Below are 25,542 nucleotides of genomic sequence, written 5' to 3'. Positions count from 1 at the left end.
TGTGCAAGATCACAATAAGCTACCTATTCTATTCTATTTTGTCTTATTGTATTCGATTCTATTGTGTTATATTCTATTTGATTCTGTTCTAGTCTATTCTATTTTGTTCCATTCTATTTCATTTTGTTATATTCTATTTTATTATGTACTATCTTATTCTATTTTGTTCTGTTCTATTCTTCGCTGCTCTTTTGTATTTGGTTCTATTCATTTCTATTTTGTTCTATCATATTGTTTTCTGTTCTATTATATTTTGTTCTATTCTATCCTTTCGGTTCTATTCTAGTCTATTCGTTCTTTTCTATTATACTCTGTTCTGTTATTTTCTATTTGGTTCTGTTCTATTTTGTTCTATTCTATTGTATTTGTTTCTTTTCTATTGTATTTGGTTCTTTCCTCTCCTCTCCTGTTCTACTCTTTTCTATTGTATTTGGTTCTTTCCTCTCCTCTCCTGTTCTGTTCTTTTCTACATTATTCGGTTCTAGACACAGGTGCTACATTGTCTCATTCAGGTAAGTGGAGCTCCAACAGGGCACTGATGACACCACACGGCACTCCTTCTTCCCTTCCGGTCCTTGACTTTGAGACAAGGAAACCCCTTTCTAAAAAAAGTCCCTCTCTCAGCCAATCCGCGCCAGGGCTCCAGAGACAGCAGCCAATCACGAGCGAGAACGGTGTGACGGCCGCGCCCCGACACTTCAGCCCCGCCTGCAGGACTCCCAGCAGTGCACCCTCTCTGCAGACTGCCTGTGTGTCACTCTGTGCTCAGTCAGTGGGTCAGCTGCACTCCTTCATCTCTGCAAACACTTCACTTTCATCACTAACATCCATCATGAGGGAAATCGTGCACATCCAGGCCGGCCAGTGCGGGAACCAGATCGGTGCAAAGGTAAGAGAAGAAGTAGTTACAACAAATGAACTCTTTTATTGTCGTGAATTAAAAGTTTATTCTAGTTTTCATTCCAGTTATGAAGCATTTCATTCTCAATTAGGTTTTTTTGAAGAGGCTTTTCTTTTGTTGTGTGTTTTTACAGTTTCAGAAAATAATTTAATTTAATTACAAACATAAAATCACTTGCTTCACTTTTCTTTCTTACAAATCAAACCATAGAAAACACATAAACATAAATCTGTGCTAAACTATGCAGCCCTATTGTTTACAACACCTCCATCTTTCAGACAAAGTAAATGGTTCATGGTAAAGTTGAACAAGAGAGCATTGAGCCTTTATAACTCAACATAAACTTGTGTTTTAAAGATGTAATTTTGTGTTTTTTCTTGCGTTTCTTGCTACAAATTGATTTGTTTTCAGTGCAAGCTGCCCCTCACCCAAAAAAGCATACATAAGTACTTTTTTATAACACATTTTACAAGTTTATGATCACAAACTACGGAATAAATATCGATCCCCAAGTCAGAATATAAATTATAATAAAGTCCTGAAGATGAGAAAATGCTGTAAGAAGCATAATATTGATGCAAAGCAGCAGACAGAAACATCTCAGTGATGTGATCGGTCGTAAAAGTACAGTAAGGTCGACTCAAACACGAGTCCAACAAGCATTCTGTGTCAGCAGGTTCACATTTAAGTGTTATATTATAGTGGGTGATACAATATCATTATTATAGCTGCTGTCTTTGCCAGGGCTCGGTTGGAAAACACATTTTGTAACTCATTGGATTTACCTAAAGTTTAATAAAAAATAAGATTAAATTAAGAGTAAAACTACAAAGTTCCTCTTTAACCAGCACATTAGAACATTTCTGTGATATGAACTAATCATATCTCACATATTCACACATTTAGACATGTTGACTAAAAAAGTGTCTCAAGTCACTGATCCATGATTAATGACGCCGGGCAGACTGGAGCAGATGCACAGGGCCAGCTGCTGCGTCGGCCTCCTGTTGAGCCGCACCCTTTGTCACCGAGAGAAGAGCAAAGAAGAAAACAAGAGGGTCCAAAGAAAGGAGAAGTTTGCTGAGGCAGAGCGGAGGAACGCAGCGAGCAGGGAGGGGGGGAGACAACAAGTGGTCCAGTGTGTCTGCCCTGAAAACACAGATGAGGCTGTTTTGAATATTCAGTGCATCACGTGCGCACCCAAACCACCGGTGACCCCGAAAAACCTGGTTTAAACACAGACTTATTTATAAAGGGGTCATGTTTTAGGGTGCACTTGTGCTGCAGGGGTTTAAATTTACTGCAGTGTCTCTGAGATCAAGTCGGTCGAATAACAATTAGACTAACAAAAGAAAACTAATCTGCACCCATTTTGATAATTCATTATTGTGTCCATCAAAAATGCCAAACCTTTTGTTTGTTTAAGCTTCTCAAATGTGGATTTTACAGTTTCTTTTATATGTTAAAACGTGTTTGACACTGATGGCAACCAAATGCCAAGAATTGGCTGCCAATTTCTCATTGATGGCAACTGTTGCTGTTGAGCCCTGCTGTATTATGGCCCATTACTCATCCAGCAGACCTGCCCTAGGAGGGGGTTCATGGTGGGGCAATGAGAGGCGTGGCAGCAGCATATGGGGTGACCCAAACTCCACCGCTCACTGGCCCTGATCAGTGGAGACATGTGTATTTACAGAGGACTTAGTGAGGCTGAGGTCATCCTCATTTCAAAATGGATTAACTGTGAGAATTCACTCGCTCACTCAAGTGCCAACAGAAATGTGCTCAGGTCGGCCGTGTTGCTGGTTAACGTCGTATAGATACGATGAAACATTAGACAGATGTCAGGTTCGGTGACTCTCACCTTTTTCCTGTTATTTTCCTGTATTTGTTGCATATAAAGTCTGTTTGAATTGTGTGCTATTGTCACACTAGGGCTGCTCCACCATGGCTCTTATTTAACTTGATTACTGGTTGACTTTGGACACATCGTGCTTATGTTGAATAAGAAAAAGTTCAAAAGTGCATTTTCTTGAACTGTATTTATGATTAAACTGACAAAACAGATAAGCAGTTTAAAAATGACAAGTTTAAAAAAATAGATAATTAAAAAATGTAGAATATACTGTATAAATATTATAAAAAATAATAAAAACAAATGAAAACTACTAAAAATATATTCAACATATTCAGTAACTCAGCAAAAACGCACATGGGTTCATAACACAACAAAACGAGAGGATCATTGTGATAATGAAGCACAATAATCGTTTTCCTTTGATAATATTTTGTATTTTAATCGCTGGAGGCCACATTTGTAACTGAAAAGCTAAAAAATGCCAAAGATGATGAGGAGGTGACAGTGGTGAAGAATAAAAAGTGAGATTTTCTTGCCCACCATCTCTCACACACTCACATATATAGCTTCATAGACGTGCCAACCTCCCTCTGCTTATCTCCCCCTCTTCCTCTTAAACTTACTTACTTACTTACACACACACACACACACACACACACACACACACACACACACACACACACACACACACACACACACACACACACACACACACACACACACACACACACACACACACACACACACACACACACACACGCGCACACACACAGGATCAAAGATTAGGGTCAACTGACTGACTGGCATTAATGCCTCAGCGTGCAGGAACGAGGCCGCCTGTATCCTGAATCCTCTGAGAAAGCTCTGCTCTCACTGACCCTCCACTGCCGGTGGAACAAGGAGAGTCCGAGTACTTGCAGTGTATGACCAACGTTTGTGTTCGTTGTGTTTGATTCCCTTAAAAATTCAAGTGGGGATAATGATCATCCCTTAAAGCTACATAAATTATATTTTATCTCAGCTAAAATCCTCCTAAAGATAAGAACATCCTGTGACCTTTTTAATTTAGAAAGCAGATTTTAAACCCTGATGATTTTCTGAATCTGAGACTTCTCTGCCCACATGAAGTGGCACGTTGAAGCTCAAGTGTAAATGACCGTCTTCTAAACTGCAGTGCTAAGCTGGACTCTGTTCTTTTTTCATATTTGTTCCTTTGCTGTAAAAACCTGATTGACTTTGCTGTCTTAAAATAACATGACATACTTTATAACATGTCTGGAGGAGGACTGGCACTGCGGCTGAGCTTGTGATGGGCATTTTCCATCATTTTTATACCAAATGATTAAACTGTTAATTTATTTTTAGGATAGAAATGGGGTGAGAGAGAGGGGGGGGGACATGCAGCAAAGGGCCACAGGTTGGAGTCAAACCCGCGGCCGCTGCCTAGAGGACCTTCAGCCTCTTTACATGGGCCGACTGCTCTAACCACTGTGCCACCGGGCGCCCCGATTAATCTATTAATTGAGAATTAAATTGCCAAATGGACCCATAGTGAAAATAATGGTTAGTTGTAGCCCTAGTACGTCTTTTTTGCACCTTTTATGACACATTTACCCCGTTTCTCTTTCTGCCTCCAGTACTTCCTCCTTTTGTCGCCTTGTCCCGGTCTCAAAGCTTTGAAAATCTCTTTGTTTTGCTCCTTTATGGTCAGAGCTGTGTTATGTATGCATTTTGGTTATTATGGTTAATTTGTAAATCCTGCAGATGATTTACATCATATGCGGAAAGTTGTTTGTGAGCTGTTTTTCGGCTGCCTGTGATCTGGACAAAGCTACTGTTACTTCAGGTCCGCTGCATGCTTGTACGTGCTTGTATGTGCTTGCTGCTTAAACATGTTTAAATGTACATGTCACAATGAGTGTGTATCCATGAAATGCTGCATGACGATTGGAGAATACTGACAGAGAGATTGGAGTTCATCACAAGGTGACTGTCGACTGCAGAAAACCTTATTTAATTAGATTCGGTGTAACCAGATAACCAGTGTTACAGGACATGCTGCTGCTGTTTTTAGGGGATCTTGTGACTGCAAAAGGTAATGAGATGACACATGTCTTTGGGGAGCACAGAGAACAGAAGAGTGGTTGTATGTTGCCATGTTTCCAGAGCTGTGACTGAATAACTTCACTAACACATCATTTTATCACAATTTAATCTGCAGATAGATGTTTCAGGTTTCAAGCCCAGTCAAGGATTGTGTTCAAGTTTTAAGATGCATTAGGTGAAATTAATACAAACATGTAGTGTCTGACAAATTAACATTTATCTGTGTGACTGGTTTTCTGCACGACTTGACTTCAACACAAGGTTACACACATTTGTAAATAGCAATACCACCATCATCTCATCTACATGGCTTCTTTACTGATGCTGTATTGACCTGTGTGTTTTAGTTCTGGGAGGTGATCAGCGATGAGCACGGCATCGACCCAACAGGAACCTACCATGGAGACAGCGACCTGCAGCTGGACAGGATCAGTGTGTATTACAACGAGGCCACTGGTGAGTACATCCTGACAGACACTGAGGTCTGTGTTCGATTAAGAGAGGTGAGACGTCCCCCGTGTGGGGACACTGGCTCACTGCAGCTGCGAGGACTAGGCTGTTGAAAGTAGCGATGCACCGATCAGATACCCAGATCAGATACCGGCTCCGATATTGCCTAATTAGCGGGATCAGATTCGGATAAATGAGGCAGATCCAGCTTTCCGATTTCTTCTTTTATTAATATCAGTTCTGCTGCAACACAAATAGATTTAAATGTAGTAAACACTGATACTGTGCTGCTAAAAAAATTGTTACATTTACAGACCTGATGTGCAAACATACTTCATACATTCACTGGTTCACATTATGAGGGTCTTCCTTAAAGAGCCACTAACATTAAAAACATCTTTTTTGATGAAGATTGGGCTGCAACAATTCTCTCTAAAGGTGTACAAATGCATGGTGCATTGAGCTGAGCTGTGTGTGTGTGTGTGTGTGTGTGTGTTCAGGTGGGAAGTATGTGCCCAGAGCCATCCTTGTCGACCTGGAACCAGGCACCATGGACTCTGTGCGCTCTGGACCTTTTGGACAAATCTTCCGGCCCGACAACTTTGTCTTTGGTAAGAACACATCCTGCATGAGAAGAGCTCGAGTCTGTGATGTGGTCCTTTTTTCCACAGGAGGTCAGAGGTCAGGGTAGGATACAAAACAGCAGTCATGGAGCTTGTAAAGTTTAACATCTTACCCAAGGACACTTGGAAGCTTGCTGCCATGAGGGTTTGGACTCCGGTTGACAGTTGAACTCTGGCGGCCATATTTTGTGGTTTCAGTTGCGTCCAATTGGCGACTTCAAGGGCTGAACAATGAGGAGTTCCTCGAATGACCACATTGTTGACTTTTGTTTATTCTTCTTCCACTTCAATCATCAAAATGAAAAAAAAACTCTGATTTAAGTTGAGGAATTGCATTTGGTTCTTGAGAAAAGATACTATCTTCTTTTCTTTTTTCTCCAGGTCAAAGTGGAGCCGGGAACAACTGGGCCAAAGGTCACTACACGGAGGGGGCAGAGTTGGTGGATTCGGTCCTGGATGTGGTGAGAAAGGAGGCAGAAAGCTGTGAGTGTCTGCAGGGTTTCCAGCTCACTCACTCCCTGGGAGGAGGCACCGGCTCCGGCATGGGCACCCTGCTCATCAGCAAGATCAGAGAGGAGTACCCGGACCGCATCATGAATACCTTCAGTGTGGTGCCCTCTCCCAAGGTAAGAATAAGTAAAAAAGATTGTACTATTGTCTGCTGTAAAAACTACATTTAGTTTCCTTTAAGGTCATACTTTAATTTGGCAAAAATCAAATATTAATACCTACTTCCTTTATCGCTGCTCTGATGGTGACATAATAAAAAGTAGTGACTGTTTGTCTTCAGGTATCGGACACAGTGGTTGAGCCGTACAACGCCACGCTGTCAGTGCACCAGCTGGTAGAAAACACAGATGAGACCTACTGCATTGACAACGAAGCCCTTTATGACATTTGCTTCCGCACTCTCAAACTCACCACGCCCACCTACGGCGACCTCAACCACCTGGTCTCGGCCACAATGAGCGGCGTGACCACCTGCCTGCGTTTCCCGGGCCAGCTTAACGCTGATCTGAGGAAACTAGCTGTCAACATGGTGCCCTTCCCCCGTCTCCACTTCTTCATGCCTGGCTTTGCCCCTCTGACCAGCAGGGGGAGCCAGCAGTACCGCGCCCTGACGGTGCCCGAGCTCACCCAGCAGGTGTTTGACGCCAAAAACATGATGGCTGCTTGCGACCCCCGCCACGGACGCTACCTGACGGTGGCTGCTGTGTTCCGCGGCCGCATGTCCATGAAGGAGGTGGATGAGCAGATGCTGAACGTCCAAAACAAGAACAGCAGCTACTTCGTGGAGTGGATCCCTAACAATGTCAAGACGGCCGTGTGCGACATCCCGCCACGTGGCCTCAAGATGGCCGTCACCTTCATCGGCAACAGCACAGCCATCCAGGAGCTGTTCAAACGCATCTCCGAGCAGTTCACCGCCATGTTCCGCCGCAAGGCCTTCCTCCACTGGTACACCGGCGAGGGCATGGACGAGATGGAGTTCACAGAGGCAGAGAGCAACATGAACGACCTGGTGTCCGAGTACCAGCAGTACCAGGACGCCACGGCCGAGGAGGAGGGAGAGTTTGAGGAAGACGTGGAAGAGGATGCCTAAAAAAGTAACAAAAAATTATGAAACATGAGCTGAAGAAACAGATGAAGTTAAGAACCACAATGAAAAAAATCCAGAAAAAATAAAAAACATGTCAAATGAAATGAAGGAAATTCAGCAGAATGGCCTTGAAGGCGACAATGAGTTAATGTGTTTATGGAAACAAGGATGAAAGATGGATGTAGACGGAGAGGTGAAAAAAAAGCGGGAACTTGAAGTGACAAAATTAAAGTGCCATGGTTTACAGTTTATTGTGACGCCATGTTGGGAGGTTTTACCGAGACGAGCCTCACAAAGGATTATGTTGAACTGTTTTCTGGAAAAAGCAGAAACTAAAACTTCAATGAGGAAAAAATTAAACAAAGTTTGGCTTAATAATGTAAAGTTCATTCCACCTTGAACAGAGGTGTTGTAGTTACGTATGGGTGTGTGAGGTACTGATCCATAGTCAGTGTGTTACCCACAGTTAGTCGTGGCAGCTGCTGATGAATGCCGCAACACTCTAAACTTTATATTTTACCACCTAAAAAAAACCCTTTTTAATTGTATGTATATATTTTGAATATTCCCGCTGATTTACCTTGGTGTCAGACCGCGCTTTCCTCCAGTTCCCACAGAAGTGTCGCCCCCTCTCTCTCTCTCTCTCTCTCTCTTAAAATGTAGTGCTGAAGGAAAGGGCCGTCTGATGACGAGGTGAAGTGTCAGTGGAGATATTGTAAATACAGCGTAAATACACTTACGGACTTTTAAGTGGAGCTTTTTTAAAGGCGACTAAGGGATGTTTTTCTGCAGCTGCTGCCCACGTCCACAGCAGCTTCTGTGTCTTAGCTTCTCCAAACTAGCGGCGTGCTAACCATAACACACTGACTATGGGTGAGAACCTCATACAACCGCACTTTTAAAAAAGCTAAAACTATCACTTTAAAATGCAATATTACACTTACATGCAAACAAGCATGTACAATTGGCCAAATGTTTTGCATGAGAAACAGTAATTTGCAGTCATTGGAAAAATTCAATCTACTTCTCAGTTAGCAGATCTAAAGACCCCACTGATTTTTTTTTTATTTTACTCCAGTGTTACGCATTTGAAGGCAGAAGGAGTAGGATTTGTCCGGGGAGTGACAGCCTGAGGCCGGGGCCGAGCGAGGGCCAGAGAAAGGAAATGAAGAGAAAAGAGCAAATCCAGGCAGAGGAGAGGGTCTCTGCAGATACACCGCAGCACTTTTAGGGGGTCCGTACCTTGTTTGTTCTTTTTAAAGAAGGTGAAGTCAAACAATGTTGAGTGTTAGAATCACTTTAACTGTGGCTTAGGTCGTTTTGGAGAAATGTGATATCATGCCATTATCAGTGTTTATTGATCTTACGAGTGTTCAATGTACTTTTGTCATTATTCGACTTTGAAGATCCACTCTCAAAGATGAATGTGAAGTATGTTAGTAGGTGGGACTGTCAGTGTTTTTAATTAAATTGATCACAAATGCATTTCAACTGCCTTTGTCACGTCCTTTCTTCAGACTGTGGGGGTGATAAGAGAGATCATTCTGGTGGGACTCAGTCTTCTGCTGGCAGAGTAATTTCATTCAGAGATCAGGGTTTTTATAAGATGCCTCTCTTCATTCATGTTAAACACAAGGATAGGGTTTCCTTTCTCTCATGCTGTAGTAACATCTACTGTGATGAAAAGTTCAGCTGAAGGCGCCCATTACCATCTGTTCACCAAACAAATTCACATAATCAGGGAATCGTTTTGTCACATGAAACAAACCTAAGCTGAAGGGAGAGGTAAACGCGCTCCAGAAGAGGTTTCACACTCGTCCAGTGCTCTCGAAGCAGGGCACTCTTGTTCCAGGAGAGATCCAAAGTATAATGGAGCACACGGTTAGCAGACCAAAAACTTTATTATCTAATGTTTTCAGGCCAAGGGGAGTCTTCATCAGAGTCAACATTTGGACACTTAGTTTTGTTCTTAATATGAGACTTAGGAGATAGGATCCAGAGTGTAACGGAGCTCGCTTGGCGTGAAAAAGTTAGTCAGACCTTAACTTTTTTTGTGTGCTGTCCACGTGCCCCATTATACTTTGGATCTTATCTCTGAAGTCTCTCCTGAAGCACAAAACTAAGTGTCACAGATCTTATAAACACAGCTTACATGTTTTTATTTGTTGCAGAGCCTGCAGCCAATTCAACACATTACTTAGACTTAGACTTCTCTTTATTGATCCTTTGGGATGAACTCCGGCAAGGAAATTGAGTTTCCAGCAGCTTACAAAAACACAAGGGGGGTATAAAAAAATACAGTATAGGATAACCAATAAACTCTCAGCTAAATAGATACAGGAAGTATAAAAAACAGTAAACAGTAAGCAACAACTTAGTCAAATATATATGAGGTAGGATGTAAGAGTACAGGTCATGACATTAAATTCAAATTCTGCAACGTTGTCACTCAGAACAAAGGTGCGTTTCTAAGTTTTCAAGATGCATTTCTACAGTTTTACGCAGCAACAGCAGCAGAAACAGGTTTATTCTCAGACCAGCCAACGTCCCGAGGAGCCTCACACACTGCAGATGTGCTGAACTCAAGTCTGGTTATGGAAAGCATGTTAAACTTCGCCTCATCTCTTTTTCTTTGCTGCCACTCTCAGATATGTTGGACTAAAACAGACCGGAGCTCATCTTAACTGTCGTTGGATGATTCAGGTTTTAGTTACAGTCCATCTCTCTTAGTCCCCAGATACGCTCAGTTGCAGAGCTCACCTTCTGGTTCCTTTGCATAACGACACCACACTTTTAAACATTTAAATTATTAAGGCTACTTGAAACACATCTCTCAAATATAACGCAAAGTGAACAGTTTAACATGCTGATAACGGTTTACACTTTGAGCCACGACAGTCATTGTGCCACTGATCATTTGTGTTCGGTTTGTGATCCTCAGCCGTGTTGTCTTTACGTCTGCGGGTGCTGTGTTTGTTTGTCGGTCCCTTTTTTTAATTCCTGTGGGATCCCAGTGACTGGGAAACATTTTGGAGCAATAAAAAGGCATTTGTAGGAGAAAAAAACACTTGTACTGTTAATGATAAATGTATTTCAGTGTGTAAGTTGTTACACTTCTTTACATAACGACAAATGGTATGGTAAGTGCATTGTGCTGCACTTCTGTAAGGTACTTTGTCGTGCATTTTGTAATGTATTTATAATGTATTTTTACTTTTAAATGGTTGGACTGTACTGAGGTTTGTCTGCTGGGATGTGGACCCCAGGAAGACTGGCGAACTGCTATGGCATAAGCTAACGGGGATCCTTCAATAAAACTAAATCTATAATAGTCCATAAAGCACCATAAGTTATCACTGATATGATGCATCCTTTATCCTGATGTTCTGCTGCTGGTGGTAAAGTGTTATTTATTTTGCATGCAAGTCCTTCTTACAGCTGAGCTTGTGGAGGTGTGTATAGGTGAGTGTATAAAGCATCATAATTCATTATAAGTGACCTCTGTAATGTTTTACGTCTGTTGATATGGTGCAGCAGAAAGCATTGTGTGTGTCAGTGAGTGTAGTCATGAATTATTATGAATGCAATATAATTCACTGAATGCCTTTATGATGATTTAAAGGATGTGAGCAGAGTTCTCTCTCCAGGAGGGGGCACTAAAGGGACGTTTAAAGAACTGGACCAATTTGCCTCCTCATGGTTAAAAAACGAGCAGTTATTTATATGTTTCATTTCCCTTTTGGCAATAAAAACGCATAAGAGGGTTAGGGTAGGCTCATAGAAAGTCATTTTCAAACACAAGTGATGCTGAAACAAACCTCCTGACTGAACAAACTGAAGTGTGAGAGTCTAGAGAAGGACTCTCATCACATTAGGGAATCCGTGCATGTGTGTGTGCGTGTGTGCGTGCGTGTGTGTGTGTGTGTGCGTGTGTGTGTGTGTGTGTGTTATGGTCTGAACTGCAGAGCGGCTGCTTGTGTCTCCGAGTCGGAATTGACGGTTCTGACCGGAGCTTCCCGAGCGCCGCCGATCTCAAATGGTCCACGCACCCGACATTAACCGAAACTCTCCATCTCCTCCCGATCCGGCCCCATTGAAGTCTGTTGTTGTTGGGCTGGGGGTGATGGGGTGGACGAGATTAATGAAATAAAGAAGAAGGGGAGAAAAAAAAAGGCTTTCACTCCTGAGCCCCTCCCAGTCCAGGGATTTTCGGATTCGAGGCTTGACAAAGGTAATTATCATCATCCAATTATAATTGTATATTACAGCAAACGGTGTTTATTCCAGTATTTTATCCAAACGGGCAGGCAGTGGGTTAAATTCTGCAGCTTTTTCTTGGCTGTTTGGACTATTTCCTTGTGTTGGGAGTCCCATACGGCAGGGACGGTTAATTTAGGGCGTGTAACCAACAGCAACACAGCGAAAGCGTGCAGGATGGCAGCAATCACGCGAGAAAGAAACAATTAACGGGTTACAGACAAACAGCAGAGAGGTAAACTTTCCTAACTGGTCGGGTAAAACGCTGAAATTCGCAGTATTCAGACAGGAGCCCAAGCATTCCTCTGACGAGACATTATTTCATTACGCGTCTGTGCGCCGAGTGGCCTCGTTCCTTCTGCGTTAAATCCCTAAACTCACTCCTCTTTCTGCACATGAACACTGCATGTATGGGTTAATGTCTCGCAGGATGCTGCCCAGACTGTGGTGCAGTATCACGTCCTGTGTGCGGGACATACCGTCTGAATTGAGGGGCATTTTCTGGTCCATCCCGGTGGAAATGGTTACGCAATGTACCTGGGGGCTCCACGGCACACATTAGAGCTGCTGACTAAGAAATGGTCACACAGAGGAGTCCTTAGAGTGGTGCTGAGATCTTGTGAGGAAGAAAGGAGGACATGTAAGACAGGATGTAACAAATCCACTCAGATATCTGCTTCCCTTTGCTTTACCTTCAGCTAAAACGTCATATTGTAGGCTCACTGATGGTATGTATGTATGGTGTGTGTGTGTGTGTGTGTGTGTTTGTGTGTATGGCAAGTGTTCAAACCCTCACTGCAGATGTGTGTGAAGAGAAACAGAGAATGATTTATTCTTAAACATAAAAGCGAATTATATTTTGTCCTCCTGACACCAGAGTGATGAATCCAACCCCCCCTCTCTTCTTCTCCCTCATTCTTCATTCATTCCCTTTCGTTTCCTCCATCTTCCATCCGGACTTTCCCCGTGAACGGGACAGCCCCCATTCATGCCGGTCGTGACACACCCTTGGCTGCACCAGCAGCTGCTTCTGGCTTTAAGGGATGCGTAAAGGATAAGGAGGGGGAGTGGGGGTGGGGGTGCAGAAGAGGAAAGTGCAGGTGACCCACTTTTTAAGGTGGTTTTCTTCTCAGTGTGTTCTCACACAAGAGAGATCTGCATCAGCATTTTGAACATACGTAAAGAGACTGAGGCTCAAACCTAAACTGAGGAAATTAGCAGTTAGCAGCATAGAGAGAAACCATCATGTGACATTTTATTAGGGAGATCGCAGCCCAGCCAGTGACGTGCAGTCAGGGGAGGCAGGTGAGGCTGCGCCTCCCCTGTCATCATGAGAGAATAAAGAAAACGAAATAATAAAATAACAAGTATTAATATTTGTCCTCTGGACTATGATTTTGGTGTGGTTCTTAATGTATTTTGACCGTTTTTATAGTAAAAAAAAAAAAATTCTGTATTTCCTATTTAAATAAGCGGAGTCGCTTCGGATGCGAGAGGTGAGGCACGGACAGCCGTGCCTCCCTCCAGATTGCGCAATCACTCACAAACTGTATTGAGCGCGTGCCCTCTGCGCGTGCTTGTTCCCATTTCTGTGTATGTTTCCAATATGATGGTTGAGGACACTTTTATGTAATAAAAGCATACGTCTTCTTTTCCATGGTGTTCAGTAATGTATTTTACGTATGTGTGTAATATTTACATCTTATTGATGTGACATAAATCCACAGGGAAAATGCTTGGCTTGAGGCAGGCAGTACCTCTGCCTCAAGTTAGGCGGCGATAGTGAGCAGCCTATTAGCCAGCAGGTCACGGTGAACTCTGACCTGTGTGCAAAAAGTAAACACAAGAAGTGTGCTGTGCGATGCTGTAGAGCTTAGCGACAAGCTGTCATTTCTCGCCCTGAAAATGGAGGATTTGATTTCTAAACTAAGAAATTTTTCAAAGCTGGACTTTCAGTCAAAGCGAGAAGTCATGTACAAGTAAAGGTAAGATTTACTGCAATATACAGTGGCTCTGGTGTTTTAAAATGGTTTTCAGCATCCTATTTGCTCCTATTCTCTCATCCTATCCTATTGGCATCCAACTGTATGTTTGTAAATCTGACTTGTGAGTCAGTGCCTCCCCAACCCCAACCCTCACTGCACGTCACTGAGCCCAGCATATCAGCAAACCAGAGTATGAGCCTGACGGACTCCAGGAGGATAATGAAAGAAATAAGACAAGAACAACAAACAAGGCAGCGCAGGACAGAAGTGTTTCAAGGGACAGAGAGGAGCATAAAGATGAGGGAGACCTGTACTGTAACAAGAGGAGGATGCTACTGCCCTCCTGGCTTGTGTGGGAGAGCAGAGATGAGGGGGAAAAGGCTCTTAAGTCCGACAGTCAGGAGATGGATGTCTGGTTGATGAGATTAGCCTGATGCTGTAACCTCCCCGCCTCTCACCACGGGGAGGCTGCTGGATGTGTCACGCTCACTTCGGTAAATGCTGTGCCTCCTACAGCTCGATTGATCCAAATGGTCCTAACAGGAGACAGGAGAGCAGTGACCCCCATTTAGAGTCAGACTTTTAAAATGGACATCAGCCAAAGGACAGTGGTGCTTATCTCGGGCTTCTTATCTGATGCTTCAATTACAGGACCCTCTGATGCAGCCTGTGTAATGTTGATAAATGTGAAAACAGGGAAATGCATCATCATGCCTCCAGTTTTAAATCCAAACCAGGGGGTTCATGTCTTAATTTGTGTCGTGTGCATTCATAGTGCTCCCCTGTTAGGACAGCTGAACTTTTTTAGGGGGTTGTAAAGTGTAAAGTTTCTCACATAGGCCTCTCCTTGGCTTTTCTTCACATGCATAACCATTACACTGACTTCCCTACACTCAATACATTTTCCCGTCTGCGTCTTGTCAACGACCTGCGCTCTGACCTTTATACAATCAAGTGCAACCTCTAATTTTCTTGTTGTACAGTCGAATGAACGAATCAAACCTGTGATTTGTTTCTTTGCAGCAGCCCGACAGAAGCACTCACATATGCAATAAGCTTAATGGCTCTGTAGAAAATGGTTCAAACCAGCTTCACAGAGTGCCGATTAGAAAATGTGATGTGATTACTGTGTTCTGCCGAGGGACTGAAAGCCTCTCGAGGAGTTTTCCACCCGTTTTCGTGCTCGGGCGTCATTTGGAAGTGACTTTACGTCTCTCTCGATGTGCACATTTAGAGTCGATGGGCTTTATTCGTTTTTTTCTCTTCTTTAAATAGCACTCTAATCCCTCATCTGAGGAAGCTGGCAGAAATTCAACGGCTTTTGATTGTTCCCTCTTTCAGTCTAAAGATGCAGTGATTCACTCTATTTCATAATGGTGCAGTGGATACAAACAGGAAAACAACTCAAACTGAAACCCCTGGAACCTGCTTCACGTTTAATAACTTTTTTGCAGGATGACATCTGTAAAATAGCACATATTCAAGTTGAACGTCGCTGTGTTTTAACCCTCACCATATTGTCACATGTTTATGTGTCTGAGTGACTAATGGGGACAACAATTTTGGAAATTGTTCCAGTATTGAGCAAGAGTGCTTCAGTTGGTAGCCTCAAAAGTGGCTTCATTGTCATCACACAGCGCATAAACGACTGCCAACGCTAAAAGTGCTCGTTTTTGCCACAGACAGAGAAGTTGTTGTTATCTTGCCATGCTTTCTGATTCCAGGTCGACCCAGTGACTAAAGTTAAAAACTTTACCTCCCCTCTGTCTGCAGAAAGCCTCTCCACTCCGGGAACATTTCTCTTTAGGAGAGTTTGTTTTGTATTTCTTCTCTTCTTCGGCTGGCTGTGGTCTTCCTGGTCAAAATGTCTCTTCAGTGTTAAGAGAAAACAAACGATTTGATGTGAATGCAGCATCTGAGATTATTTTCTCATTTGCACACTGTTCAGTCAGCTCACCATAATACTATAATACTCGCATGCCATCGTGCTCTCTCATTGCCACCACTGAGGTGCCCTTGAGCAAGGCCTTCAACCCCAACTGCTCCAGTGGAGCTGCTCCGTGGAAGCAGGTCAGACTGTGGACGTACTGGTCCAGGTGTGATTTTGTAACTGTGTGAATGTGATCGGAGCATTCTGGAAAAACACACACTTACACTTCAAGGGTCAAATGTGCTGATATGCAGAGGCCAATATGAGACTTTGGACAAATTAAGTAGGTGTCTTTGTCCTGGCAGTCGTGTGTGTTACATGTGACTTCAAGGATGTATTCCCCCCCTGTGGTTTAATAAGGAAAAGGTAACTTTGGAAGAGACAGTAAATTTGCTAATATATGATCAAATGTACTGTCTATATGTATATTTACATGAAAACAGGCGTTGTGGCAGAGAAAAGTCTCTCTTCTTTTAAGATGAAACAGAGGAAATGTCATTCTTTGTTGTGGTCTTGTATCTACACTGCACTTCCTGTCATTTCTGTTCAATTCAATTAGATTTTATTCATAGTCAAATCATACTTTTTGTAATTATCTCAGGACACTTTTCCATATAGAGTTGGTCTAGAGCACATTGTTTGCTTAATAGAGACCCAACAACTGCCCCAAACAGAGCAAACAGAGGGGCGTACCGGTTGTACACTCTGTCAGAACTAGTTGACAGGCTTGGAGTTGATGCTTACTGTTCAAATCTTTCCAGCTGCTCTTTCTGTCCCTCCCACTATCTATCCATCTAATTATCCCACCTTAATAACTCTGTGCTACTACTGCTTAGTCTAATCCAGTGCAGTAGTCGTGAAAGGTCAGAGTCATCTCATGCCAGCTGGCTGCTGTCCATCTCATCGTCTCACTGGGACGATCATGTACCGATGCATATCTCTCCGTCTCTCTCTCTGCTGTACCCTCTCTTCCTCCGCTGTTTCTCGTTCCTTCCTCCCTCTCTTTTTACTGCGTTTCTTCCTGCCTTATGTCTCTCTGGTATGTGGTCATGTGTCGTGAGTGGAGAGCTGATTGACTCGCGGCACCGCAGCAGAGGTGGAGAGCTGCTCTCCAGCTCACCACACAGCGCCACGTCTTTGACTCACTCTCTGCTTTGAAGGCACTTTATCTGTAAAACTTGGCGTTGTCGTGTATTCTACTGTACAGCAGCAATATAGATTTTCTTGTCAAGCAGTGTTGGCAGTGCTCTCCCTGAAATGCTGTTTAGTGTAGCAGGCTTGTGCAGAGCTGGAGGGATTTAAAATTGGCATTATTTGCAGAGCTGTTTTTCAATTAAACACCCAAATTAGCAACACACCTTTACCTTACGTTAATTAACCTATGTCAACTAAAAGGATCCTATATGGATCTAATTATGGCAGATATCTCTTGTTAGAAAGTCATGATTTGATTCTTTTGGAGCATGCTATAAAAAGCTTGTTTGAATGTGTTGTGTATTGTGTGTGTGTGTGTGTGTTTCTTTTTTCCAGAGAGAGACCATTCAAGATGAAAGTAATCAGCGCTGCCGTGCTAAGCGTCCTGTTCTGCACCGGTAAGCACGAGCATAATCAGTCACTTGGGAGCAGGTTTGGATAAATGAGCGGCTGAAACAGACTTCCTGCAAACCTGAATCTGTTTCAACTGAACGATTAGTGTTTATTCTGCGAAAACAACAAGAAATGCAGATATTTTGTGATCTGTTTAATTTTCTAACTAATTTGCTTCCCTTTCATTTTCCTATGAGGAAGTCAGATCGTATTTACATCTGGTGTATTTATAGCTGTCATTATGTGAGGCATTTGCATTTCAAACACTTTTTTGTGGTTTTTCAATGAGATCAAAAGAACTCTAAATCTGTGACTCGGGCTTATTTAAAGATCTTAATCAGCAGACCCCTAAAAAAAGATGTCTTTGAAAATAAACTCTGCTCTATCTTTTCTTTCACAGTTGTGTCAGCATCTTTGAAAGGTAAAATTGCATGCTTGTTTGGATTGCAATGCATGAATGAGAATGCATGAAAGATACAGTGATAATGTGACAAAGTTCAATCTGGGCAGAGGAAGTAGATGTGACATAGGAGGCTATTCATCATATCTAATAAAAACATTTCTACCAGTGAAAGAGGAACACAGGACAGCCTTCTTCGGGGAGGACATTCACATCAATGTCCCGCCTGGGAACCTCGGAGAGGTCGTGTTCAGACCCAGGACCAATCGCTCCGCTGAACGGGTTCTGCTGCGAGATGGCAAGGAGATGAATATACGGGGCCGCCTCAACACTCTGGGCCACCTGGTGCTGGAGGACGTGCAGGAGGAGGACGAGGGGATGTACATCATCAAGAACACCAACAGCCCCAACGCAGCCAAGCACCTCATCCTGGTTGTCAGGGGTAAGCTGTCGGCTGCACTCTTACCCAGAGGTGGGGATGGGTGTTAGAAAGTGTTTCCCAGCTTGAGGCAGAGCTAGACTGGGATGAAATATCAGCCCTGGCATTTTGAGCCAGATCAGCTCCCTCAGCTCACCGCATAAATGTAAGTCATGTTTTTTTTCAATATTTGGGACAGATATTAAGCGGCGGTCAAACACTTCCTTTCCTTCATACGGGTTTTTCTGCACCAGTTTACTATGTGGTGTTGAATGAAGGTGATGAGCTCAAAGCTGGAGGTGTTTAAAGATATCACGGGGCCAGCCCAGTGTCAATTAAGAACATTACAAACAAACAAACTAACAAACAAACAAACAATAGGCTGATCTACGTGTTTTATGGGCGGGTCAGACAAAAAGAAGAAGGGGGGAAAAGACAAAAGGTGTGTTGGCCCAGCAGGAAAGATATAAATGATACATTAAGGATTTTTTTTATCAAATAAATACAAAAAAATAATAATATTACAAATACTTTATTTTACTTTACTCAGACTGCGCTGTGGAGCAAGTGGTGAAGTACGGAGAAACGTATTACATCCATCTGAACCACGTGGAAGGCCCCATCACCCTGGAGTTCAGGTACCGTTGGTTAAAGAGCAACAGAAAAGTCATCTGTATTCAACGTAGAGTCATGTTTCAGGGTCTTAAAAGTATAAAGAAATCATCAAAATAAGACCTGAAAAGGGTTTTTTCTTGTCCTTTTATAGGATTAAATAAATACAATGACATTTTTACAAAAGCACATCTAAAGGATGAATAGGTGGTAGTATATTTATTAAATTAGCACCATAGAAATACTCATACTCTTCTTCAGCGTGCGGACTCTATTTCTCCTTCTTTTATAGATTTCTTTTGGACTTTAATAGCTTTATTTTGGCGGTACAGCCGGTGGTTGACAGGAAATGGGAGCGTGAGAGAAAGTGAGAGAGAGAGAGAGAGAGAGAGAGAGAGAGAGAGAGAGAGAGAGAGAGACATTTCTCTTTCTTTCTAAAAACTACCATTACGCCATAAATAACTGAAATGTATTACATGTTTTGTGTGTGTGCAACGTTACAGTTTACTGTATTTGGTGTGCCCTGGATGATTTATGACAGTCAGGGGGGCGGGGGAATGAAATCGATTTCCAGATGGATTGCAATTCTCTCTTGAAAGATTATGTCTGGGCGCAGAAAAGTCAATAGTCATGAATTTATTTCAATTATATCCTTCATACTTCTGCCAGTATTCTGTGCCGTTTGCATTAAATGTTGTTCTAAGTGGTATTAAAAAGTCTTAAATTTAATCTGCAGGACACTGGGGGTACCACTATAACAGCCAAGCCACCTTATATACATTACATCTGCTGCATTGTATTGTAACAATGTTTACATGCTACAACATTTAGCATCTTCAGGAGAGAAGTTTACACTCAGGTTTAATGTACATTTACACAGAGGACACTTCTCATAGATGGAGCAACCATGACAGTCAAACATATCACATTATATGCGCTGGTCTCAGATCTCAGTTAGCAGTACATGGATTTTGACTGATGAACGGCCTTTTGTGTCTAAATGGGGGGACTCTGAATCCACTCTGAATCCACTCTGAATCTGGCTTCCTGGATGTACAGTGGGGAGCAAAAGCCGGTGTGGCTGGATGTCGGGGCACGGTCTAGCTCCGCCCAATGATTGTGATGATTGTGATTGGTTTAAAGAAATAAGCCAGAGCGTTTTTCTCCCCCTATCCCAGAATGATAAACTGGTGAAGCAATATGTGACTTGTATTAATGTTTCTACTACTACTGTTGAATAAGACCCCAAAATGATCAATAGGACAGAAACATTAAAAATATCTCCTTCCTCCAGGATCTTGACACAGGCCAGGAGACACCATTTACAAAATTGACACCAATCCTTGTCCTCACAGTGGCTACATGTTGGTTTTATAATTGATTTTAACATTTAATTAATGACTACCAAAGCCCAAAGAGGCCTCGCCCCAAGTTATTTATCGGACCTCTTATTGCCTTATGTCCCTTCATGCACCCTGAGATCCTCGAATGCATCATTTCTGGTTGTTCCAAGGTCCAGGTTCATACTGAAAGGAGAGTCAGGGCACCTAGACTTTGGAACGATCTGCTCCAGGAGATCAGGGTCCGAAACTTTGACTCATCTTTTTAAATCCATTTAAAAACCCACTTTTTAAAAAATTGCCTTTCTGTGATTTTATTTTTGTTTTATTCTGTGTTTTATCTCTGCTCTGTTGATGAAGCACTTTGTAGCTGTGTTTTGAAAGCTGCTATATACATAAAAAATAATATATTATTATTATTATTATTAGCCACACGTCACAACAGGTGTTTTCAATCCGCTTTTAGAGGTAAAGCGCCTGCTGCGAAGTCACTGATTGGGTTGAACAGGATATACACTCATTGCTCGTGTGTCGGTAACGTGTATTCTCTTGTCTTCTAAGGCCCAGTCTTGTACAGGCCAATCATACTGACATACATCACACAACAGAGCCTCCACCCCTGACGCTGTACAATCAGACGGCAGTGCTGGCAGAAGAATATGTGGGGCGCCTCAGCGTGTCGGAGAAACGGGTGACGCTGCAGTCGGTCAGGATGACGGATGAAGGGAGCTTCACAGTGCTGGACCGCGAGGGCAAAGTCCGGAGGAGGAACTGTCTGAACGTCAGAGGTGAGGAGAGATTTGTGCTCTGCTGCATCCTCTCAACTCTAATTGACTCATGTATCGATCTCATTTGTCTCTATTCTGTACATGCTGGTGCATCTGAGAGTCTGATCTGAGTGCAGTGCTGAGGTCTTTCATATACACTGTTTTGACTAAGACTTAGTTGTTATACCTTTTTTGTGTCATGCTTTTTGTGTTTCTCACATTACTGTCACTGTCTCTATTGTCTTATTCTTGAATGTGTTACCTTTTAAAAATCCCAATGCCTTACTGTAAGCTCAGAGAAGGTCATAAGTCAATTCTATGTATTCAAAATGAGGTTAAACCCGCCTGCGGATGTAGATAAAACATATCAGGAGCACATTTACTTTAATAAGAGACAGGGAACACAGTATTAGAATTGATGAATGAGATACAATAGCTTCTTTAAGATGAACAACTGTCTGTATACAAAAACGTGAGGGCATAGGTTTATAAAGGAGTATAATTATAAATTATAGGTGGCTGATTTCAACATATTGACCCGGGGAAGCCCAAACTGAACATTTGACCAAGGGAACAACATCTCTGAGAAACCGTTTGAAAGGTTACTGTAACAGCTACAGACAAAACAACACACGCCACACTCTAAGAAGCATCTGCCTTTGGTTCTCCACAGAACACCAGAACTTCGTGCACCTCTCCAATGGAGGAAACCTGAAGATGAAACTCTACCTGCACCATTCCAATGTTAACGTTGTCTACAGGCCCAAATCAGACAATCAGGACCGGGTCATCGTGGACCAGGGGGTTCTGGTGATGCCGCTGGACTCTCTGCTGGAAGGCAGGTTGACTGTGGAGGGATCAGAGCTCGTCATAAAGAAGGCCCATGTGACCGACACGGGTGTCTTCAAAGTGACAGACCTGGCTGGATTCCCTGTGGCTCATATCTACTTAGAGGTAGACGGTAAGAGGACGCGTTTAAACACAGTTTGTAATTTTCTGACACTAAAGGGACAAACGACAAAAGACAGAGTTTGGTGATGTCATGAAGAAGCTCGGGATCATGGGAGTTGTTGTCTTCATTGCAGTCAGCTTCTCCCAGTTTTCATCGTCATGCATAGTCTAACCTGCAAAAGTCTCCTCCTCTACAAACACAAACGGACCCTGTGTCCAGGCTCGTCCCAGAGGGGCTGTGAGCCGTGCTGTCACTAACGTTTGCTCAGCTTGTTTCCCCGATAACGTATGATCCAGACATCCGATAAAATCCCATCTTCTGGTTTTAAAACGACCCAGATCTAAAAAGTGTATCAGAAAAATGTGGCTTAAAAACTGGATAAAAATCTATGATAGCTTCCGTCGGATTACAACGCTGACGCATGCACAAAGGGGACATGGCACCATTGTCAAATGTTGTCTGTTGTTTGGGATGATGTAAGAACACAAATAATAAAAAAAAACATAGATCTTGTCATTTTAATGCAGGAAAGTTACTTATTATACAGTTAAAATAGCATAATGTATTTAGTTCTGAATGGCTTTTTTATCATGACGTAGTGCCAGTCAGAGTAGGCAAGTTTAATAAAGTACATGGAGGCTGTACATCGTGTGTGTGTGTGTGTGTGTGTGTGTGTGTGTGTGTGTGTGTGTGTGTGTGTGTGTGTGTGTGTGTGTGTGTGTGTGTGTGTGTGTGTGTGTGTGTGTGTGTGTGTGTGTGTGTGTGTGGTGTGTGTGTGTGTGTGTGTGTGTGTGTGTGTGTGTGTGTGTGTGTGTGTGTGTGTGTGTGTGTGTGTGTGTGTGTATGTGTGTGTGTGTGTGTGTGTGTTTGTGCGTGTTCGTGTGCCTGAGTGTAAATGGGTGTGTGCGGGAATGTGTGCGCCAGCCAAAGCTTATGCACATTTAGGGCCTTTCTGAGGCGACTGAAATTATGAGTGTGAGTGAACAAAGAAACAGAAAAAATAGCATTACACTCATGAGATTGTTGGACGGTAGACGGCATCAAAATGAATGCAATCTTTTAACCTTTAACTCCACCCCTCACCATACAACCCAGTGGCAGTTACTTTATATAATATGTAAGAAAGGATGGAGCAATATTGAGCAACATTTCGATGCAAGTTATCGTGCTGATTAAAACGAGTCTTAACAGGAAACAAAGATGGAAGATGAGCAGCTGCACAGCAAAGTCGATTTGCGGCAACATTTGTGCAGTCACAGAGGGCTTATTGTTTTTTTTCTCTGTTTGTTGTCTGTCTCCTTCTCAGCCTATAAGCTGCCTCCCCTGACGGTAGCCATCCTCGCCCTTCTGAGCGTCATTGCCTTCATGCTGCTGGTGTGCCTGCTGTCCTGTATCTATAGGATGCACAAGAGGAATGAGAAGAACAAGAAGTTGATGATCCTTGCTCAGCAGGCCGGCAAGGGAGACGGCGATGCTTTCAGACAGGTAACATCCACCTTGTGCATTATAATCATTCTTTATTTTTCTGTGATGGAGGAATATTGTAAGGGCCTGCAGACAACAGCCATAGTTGTCATGTGATAAGAGTGAGGTGTGTTTTTGTGTGTTGGCTGGAATTAAAAGGTTGAGGAGGTTCTGTTCCTGCTGTGGGAGTCAGGACGGTCAGCTGGTCCACGTCCTCCCCTACAGTGCTGGACCACATGGTTACAGCCAAATTAAAGTCATCAACATAGTGGAGGACAACTCATGGAAACAGTATTACCGTTCACGGGCCTCTTTTCTTTTACCATTACCTTACATGGCCGCTGAATTCTTACAATAACACGAGAATTGCGTTCCCATGTCACACGAAAACCAATCTTTCCAGGCTCCAAGTAATGTGTTTATGTTTTCTGGCTAGAAGTCAACCAGCCAATCAGCGACCTGTGAGGAGCTACTTGCAGATAAGGAGGGAGGGGGGGTGCGGTGGCTGGAGGCGACACGAGAGGCGCCCACTCATTCACAAGTCTTTAATTTTTAACGACTTTGCTAATGATGTAAATATTTTAGATATCCCGCCTGCTCGGGTCAGTGTGTAAATCACATTGGATAGGAGCAGCACCTAAATGCCTAAAAAGTCAAATGTTTTGAAGCAACATATCTTCATCCAATGATATCTTACTAAAAAGTTAGGCACAATTATTTCCATGCATTATCCCGCAAATGCCCAGCAACACGAGGGATCAGTGTGCCTGTGGAAGCCCCTGCAGTGCAGAACCTGTTGAGGCAACAAGAATACTTGGTAGAAAGATATTGAAAAAGTATGGCTAAGAACGAGGTCGCGGGTACAAGCGGCCGAAATGCGTTTTCTCAGGAGGGGGGCTGGAGTCTCCCTTAGAGAGAGGGGGAGAAGTTCAGCATCCGTGAGGATCTCGGAGTAGAGCCGCTGCTCCTTTGCGTTGAAAGGAGCCAGTTGAGGTGGTTCAGGATCATCTGGTAAGGATGGACCCTGGGCGCCTCCCTAGGGGGGTGTTCCAGGCACGTCCAGCTGGGAGGAGGCCTCGGGGAAGACCCAGGACCAGGTGGAGAGATTATATCTCCACGCTGGCCTGGGAACGCCTCAGGATCCCCCAGTTAGAGCTGGTTAATGTGGCCCGGGAAAGGGAAGTTTGGGGTCCCCTGCTAAAGCTGCTGCCCCCACGACCCGACCCCGGATAAGAAGATGAGATGAGATGGGATGAGATTAGATGCATGAGGTCTTTATCCAGAGCTGGTGTATTATCTACAGTAGCTGGCAGGTGGCATGTCCCTAGTTTGGTAAGGCAGGCAGGAGCACTGACACAGAAGCTGTAATGTTCTGCTGTGGAGGGCAGTAGCTAAGCACACACGTCTAAAAAAAGGCACACCTAAAATAAAATAAAATCCATATCAGTTTAAGTGTGTGCTATATTTAGAATATTTTGGTTACTTTACTTTGCTTTTAGACACCGTTTTCCCTCTCTCTCTTTTTAGCCGTTTAGAAAATGTAGTCCCAAAGGAAAAAGGTTGTCTGGCGGCAAAGTAGAGCATTGGAAATATTCTTAATATAGCAAACACTTAAAGTGATAGTGATTATTTTAGGTAGGTCTTTTTTTAAGGTGATGAAAATACATTTTGCACTAGCTGCTTCCTACCCCCGTCTATAGCAGCTTTTGTTTCCTGTCTGCTTCTCCAGACTGGTGGCGTGCTAACCGTCACACACAGTAGGTTAACACACTGACTGTGGATAAGAACCTCAGGACTCAGAAAGTCCAGTTGCTTTGGACTGAAATTGCTTTGAGGAGAACGACGACCTGGACAAATGAGAACACTCACTCATTCACAGGCCCTCAGGACTCAGTACGACATGGTTGTTTACAGTAATGTTGGGCTAATAATCAAATTTTAGGGTTGATGTCAGCTCTATTACCATTTTCTGATTCTTAAAATGTCAAAAGGACAAAAATAAAACAAACTTAAAACCGCTGATTGTTTTCTAATTTGCAGTTTAAAGTCTGTGCACTCCTCCTCTTCACCTGCTCCATACTGGCCGATTAACTGAGCGACTGGATGATTTATCCGAGCGGACAGTTAACCCTTCCCTCAGCGTCCCCAGTTAGGTATTAGTTAACCAACTGAATTTATGGACTAATTAAAAAGCCATTACAAAGAGATGACTCATCCTATAGAAAACACCTAAACATCAGGCTCGAGGCGGATCGCTTCACTGAGGGATAGTAGTTCAATCAAAGGGGGTGT

General features: G+C 43.1%; 1 protein-coding gene across 5 annotated transcripts; it reads left to right on the top strand.

The window, feature by feature from the left end:
- Positions 1-784: 784 nt before the first annotated feature.
- On the top strand, positions 785-7,646 carry LOC310956009 (tubulin beta chain-like; the record flags this gene model as incomplete). 5 transcript variants are annotated; one of them, XM_083926095.1, is made up of 5 exons in its annotated part: positions 785-889; positions 5,213-5,321; positions 5,816-5,926; positions 6,320-6,564; positions 6,729-7,646. In XM_083926095.1, the coding sequence occupies 5 exons, from the start codon at positions 833-835 to the stop codon at positions 7,539-7,541; spliced, it is 1,335 nt and encodes a 444-aa protein (XP_083782221.1). In that variant the 3' UTR covers positions 7,542-7,646. The 5 variants fall into 5 exon arrangements, with proteins under 5 accessions (XP_083782221.1, XP_083782220.1, XP_083782219.1 ...); XM_083926094.1 differs by having other exon boundaries at positions 5,213-5,325; positions 5,784-5,926; XM_083926093.1 differs by having other exon boundaries at positions 5,213-5,382; positions 5,784-5,926.
- Positions 7,647-25,542: the final 17,896 nt, after the last annotated feature.

Source organism: Echiichthys vipera (assembly GCF_963691815.1).
Source record: "Echiichthys vipera genome assembly, chromosome: 13".
NCBI classification, from domain to species: domain Eukaryota; kingdom Metazoa; phylum Chordata; class Actinopteri; order Perciformes; family Trachinidae; genus Echiichthys; species Echiichthys vipera.
Note: the sequence above shows the minus strand (reverse complement) of the source record. Positions and strands in the feature narration are given on the sequence as shown.